General features: G+C 39.8%; 1 protein-coding gene across 1 annotated transcript in view; it reads left to right on the top strand.

The window, feature by feature from the left end:
- The window catches only part of LOC135409351 (M1-specific T cell receptor beta chain-like), a 28100-nt gene extending 8892 nt beyond the window's left edge, over window positions 1-19208 (top strand). The window contains exons 3-7 of the mRNA XM_064644742.1: window positions 9644-9693; window positions 13974-14309; window positions 14715-14732; window positions 15819-15925; window positions 17655-19208. Coding sequence (XP_064500812.1) covers window positions 9644-9693; window positions 13974-14309; window positions 14715-14732; window positions 15819-15925; window positions 17655-17681 — 538 coding nt within the window. The 3' untranslated portion in view covers window positions 17682-19208. The remainder of the gene's footprint in view (window positions 1-9643; window positions 9694-13973; window positions 14310-14714; window positions 14733-15818; window positions 15926-17654) is intronic.
- The last annotated feature ends 629 nt before the right edge of the window (window positions 19209-19837 follow it).

The following is a 19837-nucleotide window of genomic DNA, read 5'->3' as shown; positions in this document are numbered from 1 at the left end:
ATGAGGAAGAGGAACTTGCACCAAGCAAGCAGACACAGCTGCTTCCATTAGAAATGGAATTAGAATGGATTGGTTGGGGATGAGAGGTGGGAAAGGAGCAGCATGGGTCTGGCTGGGCAAGGGATCTGTGATGACAAGCCTGAAGAGGAAGGATTTCTCTCAGAATTGTCTGCAAAGAGTTGGCCCTGGAGAAACTTTCTGTACTGGTAGAGGCTACTGAAAGAAATTGGCCTGAGATGCCTTAAATCCACTATGACTAAAGAGACATCTGATGCTCATAGTCACCATTGACCCAGATATAGTCCTAGTCCTGGCCATAAGCACTAAGCCAATATGTATCTCTGAAAATGGGTTGCCAGTGCCTTCTTTGTATTGCAACAGGCATTTTTCTCTTATCATTTGGAACAGGAGAGCCAGCCTTTGCTTGATGGTCCGTTCCATGACACTAGTTTCCAAATCCAGCACAGATCCCTGCTAAGCCAGTACTTACTGTTTCCAGTTTATATTAAACACCCTTCAGTAGAAATCTTTTCCTTGTTCCTTTGGTTCTCTTCCATGCAGTCAGGGTACCTCTGCCCTTTCCTCGTTGTCACATCTCTTCTATGATCTCTTTTTCCATTAAGGAGGAGATGAGGTTCACTGGTAGGCTGGGCTGAATATGGTGGCCTGAGAGGAGGCTGCCATGGCTCCATGTCCCCTGGCCCAGCCAGTAGCAAGGCTGAGAATATATCCTGAGTAGACACACATATATACAAAGCATATACATGTACACAAAACCAAATACACAGATCAACAGAGATGCACTCACCCCACCCACAAACAGAATCAGCACTAATCACCTTATCTTTCATCCCCCTCTGGCTGGGGTGTATAGTGGGAAATAAGGATTCTAGGTAAGGATTCAGTAGCAAGAAATAGATGTATATGTATGTACAATGTGCAAATTTTCTGTAGGTTTCCATATTTGGACATTGAGTCCAGTAGATGCCCCTGGATCCCAGTCACCACATGTGCCAGCACCCGGACCCGTGAGCCCCCAAGTCCTGCAGTTGCTGGTATGCACATGCACACACAAACCTCCCATACAGCCCCCTCTCCAGGAGATGCCTGGGACTCCCCTGCTCCACCTGCCACTGCTCTTGCCATTAGAGACATACACCTGGAACTCAGGTCACCTCACTCACTTTACAGATTGTCTGGCTTTGTGTTCACTAGTGATCATGCACTCACACACTGTCCCTCACCCCTGCTGCCAGCATGATGAACAAATGGTACCTCTTACTGGTCGGTGGCCCTAATCCAGCTTCTGGTGCTTAAGTTCTCTCACTCTGGTCTCTCCACTGTGGTAATAGACAGTCCCACCCTCAAGTAAATACTTAGAAATGGGACTTAATAAGACATGGACATGCTGAGCTAAGCAGGTACAAAGCATAGCCAGACAAGCATATTCACCAGCATCCTGCTTACCTGCGTGACCCCTTTCCCTGCATTTGTTCTTCCTCAAATACAGTAGTTCTGCGTCTTACTTGGGAAGTCTGAACATACTTGCCTTTATCTTGGTACATTTTGTTTTCCCTTGTTTCTTCTTTAATCTTAAAAGAAAATAGATTGAAAGAATTAAATGTTTGGAAATGAAAAAAAAAAAGGGCTGTAAATCTTGCTGCTCTTCAGAAAGCAGCAACATGTTAGGCAATTCCAGAGACACACACTAGAGGTCCTGAGTTGTATCCTCCAAATACTTTCTTTTTTTGGAGAGTCTGCAATCATCTGTTGTTTCCTGAGACAAAAAAAGTTATTCTAAGTAAAAATCTTCATCTGCTAACTGATGTACTGACTCTGAAAACAGCATAAACATTAAAAGAAAAATGTAAAAGATATGGCAGGTAATTAAAAACAAATCTATATGGTCTACAATTCCTTGAAAAATCACTGAAACTGTAATATATCCAGCACAGGGCTCAGTCTCACTGGAGAACAGGTAATTTATCCTGAGAAAACCCACAGTGGCAAGAACTGGCAAGGACTGCACAGGAGCAATGGTCGAACCCCTACTTCACAGATGCTAAGTGTCCGTGATACTGGAGATCATACAAAACTTTCATACATGACATAAAATGTATTTTCTTTCCCATCTGGGAAGAACTATAGCTTCTTGGGCAATTTCTGTTAACACCTTAAAAAAGCAGGATTAAAAAAGTGAGACAGGGAACATTCACTACCAAATTTTTGAGATTCACACTGCTCTGAATCCTCGTGTGATGCTAGGAACTCGACCTTAGGCCCCGAAAAAGTACAGTACTGCCAGGATCACAGGCAGAACATGCCTCTTCTACAATTAAATAGAGGTAAAGGGAAGATATAAATCTCTCTAGAGTTTCAGGCAAGTATGAGAGGGGGGATATCAATAAAGTGCGAAGGATTACTAAAGATCATTGGAATTAAATCTGTGTGTAAAACACTGATTTCTTGTGAAAAGACTAAAGTAAAACTCAAGAGTCACATGAATACTTAGTTTTGCTTTTAATAATTTACTAAAGAAAGTATGAAAGTTGGACAGTCCTTTCTCTCTTCTCTGCCCAAGGTTGACAGAAAAATCAGAGGAAGGGGAGGGGTATCAGTCTCTCTCTCTTAACTCTAGGCTCACAGTGAGCAGGAACACTTTGTCCTGGGACAGCTGAAGGGCCATGCTGACTGTTTTGGTTGCTCTTTTACCTGGTAAGAGACCACAGATCCACCTGCAGCACAGCTCTCATCCAGGCCATGCCGGGCTGTTGTTAGGTAAAGGACCCTTCTAGTTACCATCTGTACTCCTACTCCTCAGTTTGTCTTTTTCTCTCTCACTAATACAGGTGTTGTGATCGGATACATCATCATTGCACAGCGGCCAGAAGAAATCTTTCAGAGAGTTGGAGACACTGTGAACATCTCCTGCAACCAGAAAAACAGTGACCTTGCCTTTATGTTCTGGTACCAGCAGCCTCCAAGAAATGGTCTGAAGTTAATAGTCAGTACTACTTCATTGAGGGAGAAATTTTATGAGGATGGTTATAGTGAGGCCAAATTTGAGATAAGCAGAAAGTATACTTACACTGTGATGACAATCAAGAATGTGACATCCAAGGATGTAGCCACGTATTTCTGTGCTGCGAGTGATCACACGGTACAGAGAGAAGGTTGAGCACTAAGATAAAATCCCCACCCTGACTGAGAGAGAGATGAAGTCTCTGAAAAATGTGAGGCAGTTAGGAGAGGGGCAGAGGAAGAGCAGAAAAAAAGACAAGGAAGATGTTGGAGAAATAGACCCAGAACACTTTGGAGGGGAGAGAGACAAAGCAGTGCAGTAACCTTTAGCTTCAAAGACAAAAAGCCTTCAGAAATACAAACCTATAGATCAACATTAAGAATTGAGGCACTGCTGATGTGGTTAGTGAAAGGCGGCATGTATTTCTTAAAATTAGTGCTGCAGTAGCACACTCATGTTCTGAGCCAATAGTTCCTCACAGATACCGCCATAGCACAAAGGAAAGAGTACAAAGGAGATGGAGGATTCAAAGTTCTTCCACATACTGATGATGCACACAAAACTGAGGTACCCAAACAGAAATTGATTGATGTGGGAGGAGAGCCAAGCCCCTAATTATGGACATCGGAGGATGTCAGCGGTGCCAGTGGGGGAAAATGTACCCAGGGGACCAAGCATACCTCCCATTGTGGAAGGGACAGCCCTTTGGCATCTTTAAAAGCAACAGTGTGCACTGCAGCATTTTATTCACCTGCTTCACAAACTGCTTAAGTGCAGGATCCCTCCCTTCCTTGCATACAGTTCTGAGCTGGACCAAGGCATCTGTTCATGGCAAAACCTCACTGGCAGAGAAAAGAAACCACAGAAAGCTGCCATCACGTGGTGCTCGTCTTGAGAGGAACAGCTGAAGGCAGAAATTTCCTCCCATTGTGCTTCTCTCTCCATTGCTTGCAGAGACAAACTTTTGATGAACTAGTTGCTCTTCTGTAATGGACCTGGGAAAACTGAAGGCAGGGTTTTATTACAGTTCTCTTACCTGTCACTCTCTGTCCATGCTCCTATTTTTATTGCATAACCTGGAACTTACCTCTTCTTCAAAGGGAGGGAAATGGCACATGAAAGAACAAAAGGTATTTTTAAGGAAGTATGGCTATACACTTATGTGCTTTAGGTTTCTGTTTTTAGGCTGTGGCTTTGACATCTGCATACCATTGATGAAAACCCAATTGTCTCATAGGCTCCTGTGGAGGGCATTGCATATCAAGCATTTAATTAAAACAGATAGCAAGTGTACTGTGCTGCTCATTGATATGGCAAAGCTGGGTATGCTGAAGTGAAACACACTGCATGATTATAGAAAAAAAAAAAAAAAGAGATGATAAGAGCTGGTGAAAGCAAGGGGCTAGAACCAGATCTGAGCACGTCCTGTAAAAGAGCCTCATGCTCCATTTCACCAGCACTGCTAGGAGACTTTTGTACTGCCGGGATGGATCTCTCAATTTCATGCCAGGATCCTAGACTCCTGATCAACCATGCTACAGAAATGTTACTTTGCTTCCAGGCTCTCCTCTGAAAGCAAGTAACCTGTTCTGGGCCAAGAAAATCCAGACCCATGACAGAAACTCATGCTCGTTGTAGTCTCACCCTACACACAGAGGAGGCTCTGAAGAGGTTAAATCTAGTTGCATGCCAGACTTACTCCAGTCCTCCAAAAACATTTCTGAAAGCCTCAGCTTCATATACCACCCCGTGCACACCCTTGTAGTCAATATTCTTCTGACTTCAGGAGCTGCTCAGCAAACGTAACACACAGTTCCTTGCTCCCAGGGAGCACTTGTCCGCTCCTCAGAGCACCCTCAGATCCATGATCTCCTCACTGTTCATATCAGGCTGCAGACATACAGCAAAAAAGCACTGAGAACACATTGTCTTTCACATAGCAGAGACAAACTGAGCTCCTTATCCTCTTCAGCCTCTGATCTTTTTGTAGAGATCATCTTTACACAAGTATGAAACATATTCACACTATTGCTGTCTGAAATTATTACTAGTGATTAAAATGCCCTGTGAAAGTTTTTTGGAAAATAGTTCATGCTGGAATCACGAAGGAATATAAACACTATGGTGGTGACTTTGGGTGATTTTTCTTTTAGATCCTTTTTTAAAATACTCTTTTACTAAACTACCAGTTCCTGAAAACCATGTTATAGTCTTAGCTCAGACCTTTTTCATAAGCACTGCAAACCAACTTTTTCAACTCTGGTAATGTAACAAAGGAAGGATCCCTTTCTCAACTCTTGAGCACTTTTAATTTAGCATGGCAAATGCAGTTTTAAGGCCTTGGCATAACAAATTTATCAGTGACCTTCAACATACAGCAGTTTAATGAGCTGCCTATTGACTGATCACAGCTGTGCAACTTCCAGGCAGTAGCAGAAAACCACAAAGATCTCTGTGTTCATTGCTATCTTGAAGTTCTGCGGTCACAGTTCCCTCTTCCAGCTCTAAGGTACAATTTGCTCCTATGCAGTACTTTTGTCAGCTTGAAATGGCTCTGCACAAAAAGCAACTATTCTAATAAGTTTCTTGTGAAACAGCTACTTTCCTCCTCATCCCACTCTCTGTAATCATATTTATTCAGATTATTAATTTCAGAAATTATTATTATTTATTTCAGTGCAAACATGCCCTGAAAAAAGGGCATTGCTTAACTTTAGGGGTTTGTGGTCAAAAGCCCTGATTGTTTATGAAAATCTTCCTAGTGTCTCTAGAAGAAATCTGTAAATCTCCTGTAGTCTCTGTAGTAGGGGCTGCTTCTTTGTAGCTGCTGCTTCTGTAAACTCTAAAGAACTGAAGACTGGTGTAAGTGATGCAATCACTGTGTTCTTGTGAAATTCTCCCAGTAAAATGAAAAATTGTTAGAAAGTATCTCCCTAGATGTCTCTTTCTTACATATTCTTGTCTTTCCTTGTCTGAAGCCTTACGCAGCATGGCCCACGAGCCTCTTATGAAAGACATGGAAATGAAAATCAAGGAACTGTCTTTCCTTTCTTTCCTCACTCTCACTCATTTGAATTCATGGCCTGGAAGGCCTTTGCTTTTGGAAGGTTACAGAGGAACATTAAAGTGGGACAAGGCTGGTCTCTGCTGGCATGTCTTGGAAATTGCCTAATGAACATGACCTGAGGAGCTGTTAGCACCACATACTCCTTCAAAACTAATAGACAGGTGATTTCCTTCTTTTTAAATCACGGACACATATGAGATAGAGTCTGTTAGTGACAGTGAGGACACTAATGGAGCAGTAGACTGGACATGAAGACAGAATGGGTTTAGACCCTGAATAAATAGTGTTGAGATGAGAGGCAGACTAAGAGCGAGGCAGGCAAATAATATCCCACTATTAGAGTTATTATTTAAGCAGTGACAGACAAATACAATCCTAAATATATTTTTTTAAAGAATTCAACATAAACAGACAAATACCTTTGTCACTTCCATAATTAGTGACTTAAGTACCCATTTTCCTGTGATAGAAGAGAGAATAACCTAGGGGCATTCCAAGATGACTAGTCCAATACCTTGCCTTCCATAGTCCTATGTCTTGGTCCTAAATGTTTCAGCTTAGTCTATGTTTTTTGTTCCTTTCCCTGGGACGCTGACAACTGTTCCCAGCTGAACAGGCTGTATCAGAAATTACGGGTTTTTCTGTGATATCTGAAAAGATCAGAAAATAATTTGTGATTTTCCTAGTAGAATAATCTTGTTTTGAATTATTGTGTCCTGTAAATAGGCTTTACAGTCTATTTTTTTGTATCAGAGAGACTCAAGTGAAGCTATTAAAGAGCAATATGAACAACGTTTACTACAACTATGTGTTAACGTTTTGTGTGAGAAGATTGGGCCATTTCTGTGTTAGGGAGGGAGACAAAAGTAGCCGGTTAACTGTCACCATCAGTTCCCACACCCTTCAGACAGTCTGCAAAATTAAGGCTCACTCTTACACCCAGACGAAGCCTTTTCAGAGGAAGAATCACAGGCCCTGGGAGAAGCTCGTGCTTCTGCTTCCTGTATAAGGGCAATTAGAGGAACACAAGTTTAAGAGCTCAGCATCCTAGTTCTCTCCCTTTCAGAGCAGCTGTGACAAGTGCAGCACAGGCCACAGAGGATGCTCTCAATCAAGACCAGGCTACAAACAAAAACACCAACCTCTAGTAAGCAAACCACTCTCATTGCAGAGCAGTTATTGTGGGTCTGAAGTCTCTTTGTCCCCCTGGGGCAAGAAGAGAGCAAGAGTGGAAAGGAAAGCAGCATGAACATTGTCATGATGTTACCAAGTGAAAAATAACTGCATTTAAAACAAATCAATAAAAGAAAATAAAGTATTACCTTTTTGACTATAAGAAAAAAGTTGGGATTTTAAATTTAGGGATAAAGGATACACTAAGAGGTAATGGGACTATCACACGGAAACAGCAGTGGCAAAGGAAGGATATGGCCTGTGGTTCTGTCATGGTTTAACCCCAGCCAGCAACTAAGCACCACACAGCTGGTTGCTCACTCCCCCACCATCAGGACCAGGAAGAGAATTGGAAAAGTAGAAGTAAAAAATTCGTGGTTTGAGATAAAGCGAGTTTAATAGGTAAAGCAAAAGCCGTGCACACAAGGAAAACAAAAGAAGGCATTCATTCATCACTTCCCATGGTCAAGGAGGTGTTCAGTCATTCCCAGGACAGCAGGACTCCGCCATGCATAACCATGACTTGGGACAACAAAGGCCATCACTCCAATCATCCCCCTCTTCCTTCTTATTCTTCCCCCACCTCACTTTATATACTCAGCATGACACCCTATGATATGGAATATCCCTTGGATCAGCTGGAGTCAGCTGTCCCCACTGTCTCTCCTCCCAGCTTCCCATGCACTCCCAGCCTCCTTGACAGAGTGGCAATATAAGAAGCAGAAAAGGACTTGAATTTTGTGTTTGCACTGCTCAGCAACAACAAAAACATTTCCATCTTATCAACAGTGCTTCTGGCACAAATCCAAAGCACAACCCCGCACTAGCCACCATGAAAAAATTTAACTCCACCTCAGTTAAAACCAGCACTAGTTCTTATGGCAATCTTTCATGGTGACTGATTGACAAAAATGAGAGGGCGGAGTCATGGGTGGGATTGTTTTTGTACGAGGTTGTATCGTTGTGGGGACAGGGGTACACGATGATACATTCCCCAGGAGGCCTTTACAAAAACCTATATGCGCATAAGCCTTGTGGAAGAGCGTGTTGAGGCAGCAGCAGAGAATTCTGCAGCAGAGCGGGCATGTTCTGCCTTGGTTTTTCTTGACAGACCTAGTATGCTAGGACTTTCATCATGTGAGAACTGAGCCTGCCCTCTCTGGGAAGCAAGCTAAGAAATTCTGAGATATTGAAATAATTTTCAGCAAGCCAAATTGACTGCAGGTGCACCTAAAGCTTTTCAGAGTATGCAAAGCAGAAATTAGTACTTTTTTCTGATACGCCAATGTTTGCAATAGATGACAAAATGGTTCTTTATTAATGTGATGCAAGTGCTAGAAAAGGAATTCTGTCATGTAGCAGAGACACTATATGAAGCGTATTGGAGTTTTCTCTCTTAAATAAGCCTCCAGTGTCCACTGACTGATTCATGCCTGTGAGAACAAAGGTTTTCTCTAATCCTTCTCCACACTGTCTCACATCAGTTCTTCCTAAAGGGTATCAAGGGTTTGTCTGAGACCAGTCAACTGATTATTCTGGACTCTCTTTCTGTGGATTATTTTAACATATGAGAAAATTGAATGGGATCCTGAAAGTCTATTCAAGATGATTGACCTGTCATGGAAGGAAAAACAAATGTATTTGCTTTAGCTCAGTACCAAAGGCAAACCACCTACATTTGACTATGAAAACCACAAAACAAGTATTATTTGATTATTAACTCCACAAGGCACAGAAAGGAAGCCTTCACAATGCTCAGAGCACAAAATGGAGAGTGAGGGAGCTCTGGTTGTAGAGGAATTCTGTTTCTAGTCAATGACAACCTTTGGGTACGTCTGCATGTTTTTGAGATCTGCAAAATGAGAATAGCAGGTAATATCAATGGCGTAACATGGAGATCTGAGAAAGGTTGCAAAAATAACTTGAGATGAAATGTAGACAATAAGTATCAAAAAACTCTGGCAAATGCTTTTATGAATGCTACAGATTATACAGTAGAATTCAAGATGGTTTTCTGTCAAACCCCTTCAGACAGAAATTGAGTGACCTTTGGGATTTCAAATAAAGTAATGATTAACTATAAGCTTCTGCTTATAGTGAGTCAACTGCAGTGCATCCCTTTTCTTAGCTTATGATACAGCGCTTTGTCACTGTGAATAATAATAAGTTGTTTTTCGGCGATGGCACAAAACTTACAGTAATAGGTAAGAAATTTTTGTTTTCTCTTTCAATTTCTTAATTTTCCGTCAAATCCCTTCATCCAGAGATTGAGTAACCTTTGGAATTCCAAATACACTCATGATCGCTTAAGTTTCTGCTTGTAGTAACTCAGCTGCAGTGCTTCCCTTTTCTTAGCTTACGATACAACAGTTTGTCACTGTGAATTACGGTAATATGATTTTTGGCGATGGCACGAAACTTACAGTAATAGGTAAGAAATTTTTGTTTTCTCTTTCAATTCACTTCTCTTTAGAGAACTTCATCATTGTTCTCCCTTTCATTATTAAACTGGTGTGCTCCTTATGTGCTGGTAAACCAGTTTACTTTGGAGAAGAGACTAAGTTTAGTACTCTAGGTAAGGACACAAGTTTCATTTTGGATAACTAAATTAACGCGTGTCAGTGAATAAAAAGCTGTCCATATAAAGAATTAGGATAAGGAAGGGGTTAAAAAATGCGTGATTATCATAAAAAAATTGCCTTAATAAATCGACATATGCAAAAATCCTTATTTCCCCAAAAGTATAACTATTATCTGTAATGCTAGTTCTCCTGGGGCTACAGATGACTAAGGAAAAGTCAGTGAAAAGCTATCTGTCTGTCTAGAAAGAACTGGCTTACAGTTACACTTTGAACAGTTCTAGAAAACAAAATCAAGACTATACAAGTTTAAATTACTTTGGATCTTTTCAGGGTAAACTAAAGCATGTGTTATCTCAGCTAACCATGAAAAACAAATGTTCTAACATTTTTGGTTGATAAAACAGAAGGCACAAATAAATACTTGACTTTATAATAAGCAATACTAAGAGCTCTCTGCAGCTGTTTAATTCCTTGTTGTCATAGAAAGTAACTCTCCACAGCACAGCAAGTTTCTTTCCCCTAAACAGGCTCATCAGGGTGGTGATAAAAGATCATTAAGGACAATGGTCTTTCTTTTTCAGAATAGATGATAAACAGCCACTGAAAACCACAGAAACAGAATATATGTTTCATTTCAAATAGAAGGAGCTCTCAGGGAATGTTTCTTTCTGGGCCACATTTATGGATTTGGATTTTCCAATCCAGAGGAAAACAAGGTTACTTCTAAGACTGATAGCTGATGGTGATCTCTTCTTCTCATTGTACTGCTCCTGGAGACTTTTGTACCACATTGTGCCACTACGGAATAAATTGATTACAAGTGATAAAAATCAGTTTCTATAGGAAAAAACTCAGTGATCAGATCATTTTTCAAAATCCAATGTGTATCTGAGGTGCCTGAACTGATGAAAATGAATACACCTATCCCTCATTGATCATAGACAATTATGCGGCTAACTTGAAAAATCATCACTAAGAGAACAGAAAGAATAAAAGCAGAGACTTCTTTCCTGGGAAGGAGAAAGGGAGGCGTGTTTAGGATCTGCTACAATTGGGAGAGTGGACCAGGATCCTGTGCTATACATTAAAAGTATTTTGCAAGTGAAAAAAAAGGCATTTATTTTACAAATGAAGGGTATTCATGATGTTGAAAAAAAATGAGGAAATTAAGGAAATGAGGCTGTTTAGTTGAGAATAAGTAAATTATTCTTTTTGCATATGGAAAATATTTTTTAATATTACACCTAGATAAAGGGATAAATATCCTCTAAAGAAATGGTGAAAGCGTCAACAACCGATTCACCGAAGCCCAAAGCTAAAGGACTCTGGATGCAGTATTTCTGATATTGACCTCAGCTGGTTAAACTCTCAGATGTGGTGGTGTTCCCTTACAGACCTTTGTTTTTAGGGACCATAGATTGCTGTACTTTGTGTTTCTTCTTTTGCTGGTACCACATGAGGGGAGGATTAGTCCGCAGGTTTGACTAAGAGGACTGAGAGTAGGGGAGAGGTTTTTCTGCAGCCACAAAACAGTGTGAATAATGAAAGACTGTACTTTGGCAGTGGGACAAAACTCACAGTCATAGGTAAGTCAGAAGTCAGATCTCTGTGATATGTGTGATACTGGTTTAGGGTACAAGAACACTCTTAATTAAAAGCAGAATAATGATCTATAATAATTTTTCATACGGCCATGAGAACAGGATTAATGCTTTATTGATTGCTTCTTAAAATGAGATACACTATTATGGATGTGTAGGATTTGCAGGCAAATTTTTGAGATCTTTGTGTCTGTAGCCTTTGTCTTTCATTTCTGGGAGCATCAAAGGAAAAAATAATTCTGTTTCCTGCCATTCTCCAAGAAAACATTAGAGAGGTTGAGAATGAAAAATGCTTCTTCGATCTGCAGGTTTTTGCAGTTCATCTATGTAACAATCCAAAGCAATGCTTCAGAGGTAGAGTTCGGATTCTCCTGTGTGCTGAATTAGGCAGGAAAAGAGTAACATTGCTGGCACTTTGCTTGCCTCTCCATAGATGGTTGGCAGGCTGCCTAACATTGCTTTGGGACATATCAAGGCATTTTGGAATCACAGGGCAAAGTAACCTTTCCCGTCTGATAGCAAACTGTAGAAATACACGCTGGTACCTGTTCCTTTAAACAGTACCATTTTAAGGAACTAGGTGTCTGACAGGAAAAGCATAACGGCACTGAGAGTTACAGCCTGATTGTGTGCAGCCGTGTAACTGGGCTACTTACCTTTGGAGCTGGCACTGTGCTCAGAGTTATAGGTAAGTAGCTGTGATTAACCCAAATACTCAATGTGGAGGACACTTGAAAATTTCCCTTGTATTAATGATATGCAGCATATACACAGATGATTTTAAAATGAGAGTAGGAGTGAAAGAGAACAAGGAATTATGAAACTGACCTTGCCATGATGGGAATGGAGGAACTGCAGTGCTTTTTCTCTTAGGTGGATGAAAACTGTGTGACTGGGAATGCATGAGTTTTATGCATGGAAGTGATTAAGCTTTGTGCCAGTGTCTACCATGAACAGTGTGGAAGATGAGAACACAATGGGCTGTTGATAACACTTTTTTCTGGTTGCCTTTGTTCTTGCTTTTATGAGTCCCCTTATTCCATGTAAAACATGCTCATTTTCTGGCTTTCTTTGTCTTTCCAGTAGTTTTATCATTCTTTCTCTCTGCCTTTTTCACCTACTTTCCTCTTTGTCTTTTATTGGTCTGTTCAATCTCTCTTATTTTTTCTTTTATGTCCTCCTGTTGTTTCCATCTCTTCACTCATTAGCCATGTAGGCTATAAGTCAATGAACTTGTCGGAGATACTTTTAGGATAGGAAGAAAAGTTATAAAGCCAAGTGCTAAATGGGGGCAATAAAAGTGATCAACCTCACATCCACTGAAAGCAAAGCAGAGCAGTGCCAAATCTTCTACGGAATTATCTCTGTTAATATCTAGGTACAATTAAGGCTAACATTTGAAAGCAAATACTGGTACTTAGGAGTCAAGATCTATGAAGATATAAATTTCTACTAATTCTGCTAACTCTCTTACTCTACAAAGGAGAGAATGACCAGGAAGGACATCTAAAATTTAGGGTGCCTTCACACTGAAAGAACAGCAATAGTTTTCTCTTTGGCTCCATAGTTCTCTCTGCCTTTCTGTTTCCACAAGCATTCTGCAGACCTGTTGGGTTTATCATACTAGATGAGTAAAAAAGGCACTCTACTCAGTATATGGGGGAAAAAATGGCTTTTAGCATCAGTGACTAGCTTCTGAGTAACTTCTCATTGCTGCCTTGTACATCCTTTTGACTAAAATCTGTTCCCATTAGCCTTACATGTAGGTATTAAACACTATAGGACGGGAGACAACTTTTGGTTTGTAGTGTATAGAATCTGGCATCATTTTGTGAAGATGTGTAGTCTAGGATGAGGGCTTCTCATACCTAGGATAACCTAAACAAAAAATTTCATGAAGAGATATTTATTAGTCTTAAAATAGGATGACAAGTTAAGACCCAAAGCAAAACTTGTCCCAGGCTGATTCATATTACCTACCTCAAACGTTCACTTCAGACAGTGAGAAAGATTAGCTCTTTCCTTTCAAGTCACCTCTTAGATAGGGGGTCCAAGTAGGGTACCACATGACAGTATAATTCTGAACACTGCAATGACCATCATGTCTTAACTACACCTTCAGGAATGTAGCTCAGTCCCTTGAAGATGCTTGTACCTTAGAACAGACTCCCTTATCTATTAATACAATACTACAAATACAGGCCTTACACCATAACTGGGTACTCTTCTGCCCACCTCTTTGCTCAGCTTCTTTCCAACTCTCTTATTCTTCTGATAGAGGTAATACTAGAAATTCAAATACTCATGCATTTCTGTAGCCAGACCTTTTATATTTCTGTGTATTAAAGGAAAACAAATGTTTTCAGTTTCCTGGTGTCCAATATCTAATAGATATTAGTTCTCTGATAGACAGTTGTTAAAGGGCCAGGTATATCAGGAGTAACATAACACAAACACAGTACAATTTTAAGGAGTTTCTGATTGAATAGAGTAATGGAGGCTCTGGGCCATATTGCTTTCTGTTTCAGAGAAGAATAAGGAAATCATACCTCCATCTGTGGCAATCTTTTCCCCATCAAAGCAGGAAATCCAACAGAAGAACAAGGCCACACTGGTGTGCCTGGCCTCTGGTTTCTACCCTGACCACCTGACTCTGGTCTGGATGGTAAATGATGTTAAAAGGACAAAAGGAGTGGGGACAGACGAATTCTCCACACAGAATGGGAGTACCTACTCGCTGACCAGCCGACTGAGGATCCCAGCCTGGGAATGGTTCAACCCTTTCAATCATTTTGAGTGTGTTGCCAATTTTTTTCAGAATGGAAAAGAGGAATCCATACACAAAGTTATCTCTGGTGATGCTGGTGAGTAAAAAATGTGTATCGCCATGCTGTACAAACTAGAAATCACAAATCAAAAGTGTGTGTGCTATGATATGAAACACATCTATGTAAAACTTCTATCCAGGGTGTTGTTATGGCAAAATATATATCTAAATATGTAGGTATTAGCATATGTCTCTTCATATTCCTGGGCCTCTCTATCTACATTAGCATTATATATTTATAGTTTCTTCAACTTTTCACTGAGAAATCTCTGTAGTATAGTAAAACATATAGCATAATAAAATATATATTATAGTATAATGAATTTATTGAACTAATGAATTATAATGAATTAGGCAGTATTTTGTAAACTAAAACTTCTAAAATTTATGGTCTGTTTGATTTGAAAAGAAACATGACTTTCAGTTTATTTTTGTCTTTCAGGTTGTGCAGTTACAGAAGGTATGTGTGTCTTCTTACAGGCAAATATCTGTACGTATTTGAATTACAGTTTTACTGACACTAAGTACAAGGTGTGTAAGATTTCTACCACATGAATAGCTTCTGCTTTCTCATCTAAGTGATTTGTATGTTAGATTTAAAAAAAAAAAAAAAAAGAAAAAAGGAAGAAAAGACTTTGAGAAGGTTGTTTGTGCATACTGTATGTAGTGATGGTGTTGAGTTTTAACTCTTCCTTATGGTTCCCTTTTGAAAACACAGGAGAAATACTGGAACCTTCCTGTACAGTGTAATTTGCTCTTTATTATCTCCTCCTGTCCTTAACACTGCTTTCTGTTGGGAAGATTCTTGCTCAGTCATGAAAGAAATGATTCCTACTTATCCAAGCAATTATGACATGAAGATTGAGAATCCAAAATTCTGAATATTTCCTATATAAGATTCTACATACTTCTGATGGCAAGTCACATCCCCCTCCAAACTGGAGTTATATAGAGACGATATCCAGATTACAGATTACATTTCTTTCCTTTATGTATACGTATTTACTCACTCCTGTTTTTCACTAACTTCTTAATGTTTCAGGAATCTTAAGGCTGAACCAACATTGAGGTGGTATCTCAATACTACTGCAACTCCTTAAGAGCAAAAAATCTACAAGAATAAACTGCTAGATACCATGTTGTTCTGGGCTGTGTAAAACTCTCCTGATATGTCAGCAGCACTCATAAGGCCATTGACAGTAATGAGAGAAAAAAATCTGTATCTTGTGATTTGGCTTATTTTGTGTTCCTAAGAGGGAATTCAGATGAACAGCCTGGTTTTTCAGTAGGAGTGGCAACACAGTACATTCTTAGCATAAAGCCAATCTCTGTTCTTTCCTCGGTTTGCTTTCTCTTTTGGTTCTTTGGATCACTATGTTCTTTCCCATCACCTGCTATCTGGTGTCAACAGAAACATTCATTTGGCTCTAGTTCCGTTATGTCACTTAGCTAAAGATTTCAAGGGTTCATATTTGATTAAAACTACATTAGATCTAGTATCTCGTGATGATGACAATTCAATACATAAATGATGTTTTCTTTGCAGACTCGTACTTGCGGTATGGAAATTCTGTGAAGCTCACTTACCTCATTCTCTGTGGCAAAGCCTTGATCTATGCAGTTTTGGTGAGCAGTCTGTTGTGGAGAACCAAGGTAAGCTAGTGTGCCACTTGAAGGCTGAGCTTACTCACTAGTCAAGGATCAGTGGATGCAGGCTGGATCTATCCTCAGACCTATGGTTTTTCTGCATGTGATCTGCCAGGCTCTGTGCAGTCTAGTTTGAAAAATCACGAGAGATAAGTTTTCTATTCCTGTTTTTCCAGAACTCAGATAAAATCAATGCTATCTAGCAGAGAAATTCCTTCTCAAAATACTCTTTAAACACATGAAAAAGATGAGACTTAAGGAAAAATTCTGTAGAAAGTAGAGAAGGGAAATATGAGATATATCATACTTTTCTGTAACCATTAAAAAGGGACTTATGCCTGCAGTGAAAATAACAAGCAGGTTTTTTTAAGTGATACAGAGGATAAATCTGAACAAATATTTACAAAAATTTACAAATAATTATGGGATAAATCTGAACAAATGGGAGAAGATGAACTAACTGCCAGAAAATACTTTTTATTAGTAAGTTTCTCATATGACTGAAAGATGTATCCGGTAAGAGCAGGGGAAGCCTCAGCACTTGTCCCTTTAAAAGCAGGACAGGAAGATGTATTTGAAAAGTGACCTGGCAGAGTTGAGGGCAAGTATGAACACAATCTCAATTATATTTTTGGACCTTTTCCAAGGATACCAGAGGGAGTGGATGTGTATTTTACTGGATCACAGTCATAGAATCACAGGATGGTTTAGACCAGAAAGAACCTTTAAAGATCATCTAGTTCCAACCCCCCTGCCGTGGACAGCAACATCCGTCCCTAGACCAGATTTTTTTAAAGCCCTGTCCAACCTAGCCTTGAACCTAGCCTTTCTGGGCAACCTGTCCCACTGTCTCACCATCCTTACGATAACAAATTTCATCCTTTAATCTAAAGCTACCTTGTACCTGTTTAAAATCAGTGCCTCTTGTCCTGTCACTGGAGGCCTTGGTAAAACGTCTCTGTTATTCTTAAAAATCCTCTTGTATACTGAAAGACCTCAAGAAGGTCTCCCCAGAGGTTTCTCTTCTCCCTTCTGAAGATGGGGTTGTTCTCTCAGTCTGTCTTCATACAAGCCCTCTGACAATTTTTTGTGACACTCCTCTGGATCTGCTTTAACATGTCCAGAGATGGACACAGTACTCCAGGTGGGGTCAGTGGGGTCATGTGAGAGCAGAGCAAAGGGGCAGAATCACTTCCCTTGACCTGCTGGCCAGACTGGGCTTTTGATGTATCCCAGGATATGGTTGGCTGTTCGGACTGCGAGTACGCACAGCGGGGTGACATACAATTTTTCATCCACCAGTATCCCAAATTCCTTTACCACAGGGCTGCTCTCAAGCCATTCATCCTCCAGTTTGTACTGATCCTGGCGGCTGCAGGGTTCACATGGGCCCACTCTTTAAGTCTGTCCAGGTCCCTCTGGATGACAACTCTGATTCCCTCAAGCATATCAACTTCCACTCAGCTTGGTGTCATCTGTGAACTTGCTCAGGGTGCACTCGATCCCGATATCAATGACACATTGATGAAGGTATTAAATGGTGTTGGTCCCAGTACAGGCCCTTGAGGGAAACCATTCATTACTGGTTACCACTTGGACGTTGAACCATTGATGGTAACTCTCTGGGCATGGTCATCCAACCAACTCCTATATTTGTCTCTTTTGCTCGGTGGTTGTTGTTGTTGTTGTTATAATTTTTTTAAAATATTTTTTATTCTGTTTTGTTTTCAATTAGGTAGGTGGCAAGTTGTATAAAGAATGAATGAAGACCCCTCTTCATCACGTCAGCAGAAACACAAGTTATACCCTCTACCTTTCCATAGCAAAGGATCTATGCTTCTAAGAACTTCTAAATATTTTTTGATGATTCTTTGTCCCAGTCTTGTTCTCCACTTTGTTGTACTCACTGCTGGATTTTTCCTGTGCTTCCATATCATATATTATCATATTGTATTGTCTCATATGTTTAAAACTAGCACCTTCTTAATGCTCAGAGGCTGAGAACTCAGATCCTTGATTTAGGAATAAATTTTTATCTTCTTTTCCATTGAAAAAACATGAGTTGTTGTTTTTTAATTTGATCTTTTGTAGTAATAATGTCCTACCACACAACTTTCAGTGATGAGTGGTGTCATAAGGAACTCATATTAAAGCTCATTCACTGACAATCTTTATAGGAATAATTTATCTGTTATGGGAACAGAAGACGACTCATCCAGTACTTAGACTGTGTGCCAACAACTGGAGCAAGGCTGCAGGCTTTAGAGGCTTGCACACTCCAGTGGTTAATTTCTAGCCAAAACAGATGCATAAGGAAACAGAACTTTAGCCAGAAGAAAAGTGACACCCTCTCAGGAGAGGCATGGTAGCTGCTTTCTCTCTTGCCGTGTTCTTACTTGAGATTAGCTTGGTGATGGCACCACACTCATTGTGTTAGTGAAGAAAAATTTTGTGAATAGATTAAAGGTTGCCTGACAGTTAATGTGTTTGTTTCAAAAGGATCTGATGACAGGTTTGAGAAGAAGGTGACATATCTTTTTTAATGTCATTAAGGGAAAAAAAGTTATATCTAAGTGGTAGAGGATAGATGGGTATAATCCTATAAAATGGAGTTATTTTTCCTGCTCTGTACTTGTAACTCCTTTAATCTCCTCTAACCACTTCAAAACAAGAGAAAATACTATATTGAAAAATGATTACAGAAATTATTTATGTAGTCTTATGGCTATTTCAAACAAAATGGAGAACTGTTTCCTGAAAATACTTTTTTCAAAAATGTGTTTATGGGTCTCACATTCACAAGATGTGGACAACCTGGTCTAGTGGAAGGTGTCCCTGTCCATGGCAGGGGGTTTGGAACTAGGTGATCTTTAAGGTCCCTTCCAAACCAAACAATTCCGTGATTTTATGATTCTATGAAACACTTTTTGTTATCCTCAACCAAACAATTTAATTGTGCCTCAATAATTCACAAAAAGTCTTAGCATTTGCTTCACTATTAAGAAGGAAATTTGAGTTGATTTCTCCATTACACAAACTAAGCACAGAGAAATAATCTTGGCCATTTGGACACCTATCGGTAAGCTTTTACAAATTTAGGCAGTAATTTTTATCTGTGCTTACACAGAACCACTGCAATTTGGAGGAGAAACCAAGCTGACTATTACGATTAATAAAATGTTATTTACCAAGTATGTTTGAAATAAAACAAAGGAAGCCCAGAAACAATTTTCCTTTCAGTTATTTCTTTTTATAGTTATATTTTCTATTTTGGTCAAGTCATGTTTAAGTTCCTCTGTGTATCAGTGAGAGAGATGATCAGTTGATGATCAGTCTTCCAGTTGCAATTGTTTTCATAAATATTTCTTGCCATGTTTACCCTGAACATTGTAAAATACCAGGTCATTTTTGCTTTTGAAAGATTCGAGAAAATAGACAACAATACAGAAGAAGGGAAAAAAACCAAAGAGAAACACAGACATGTTCTAGGGAAGCCCCTAAAAGAACAAATAAGGTGTTTTGATTCTTGGAGCAAAAACCATAAGCTAACTTGCAGATCAAGGCACTAACACTATTCCGGAATAGAAAGATAGACTAAGGGACAAATTAAGCCTCTAATTATGTATTTTAGGAGGAGAAGAAGGGTTGGTGACAAGGAACTGCTGTCTGAAATCAAAACAAGGGACTAATATACTTAGGAAATAGCATTTGAAAAAAAAGGATGAAGCATATAATCTAGAGTGAAGGAAGAAAAAAAGATTGGTGAGCAATTTCAGTGCCAAGTGGGGCATGGAATAGGGGAACATTATCTGTTGGCACGAGTCAGTATTCCAGGGTCCTGTGAACAGAAAATAAACAACTCCATACTCCTCGCATTTGGTGAATTCCCATGCCCAAAGTTTCTTAGATCACAGAAGA

The sequence above is a fragment of the Pseudopipra pipra genome, chromosome 2 (assembly GCF_036250125.1).
Source record: "Pseudopipra pipra isolate bDixPip1 chromosome 2, bDixPip1.hap1, whole genome shotgun sequence".
Classification (NCBI taxonomy): Eukaryota; Metazoa; Chordata; class Aves; order Passeriformes; family Pipridae; genus Pseudopipra; species Pseudopipra pipra.
The sequence above is the reverse complement of the archived record's forward strand: the minus strand, read 5'-3'. Positions and strand labels throughout refer to the sequence as shown.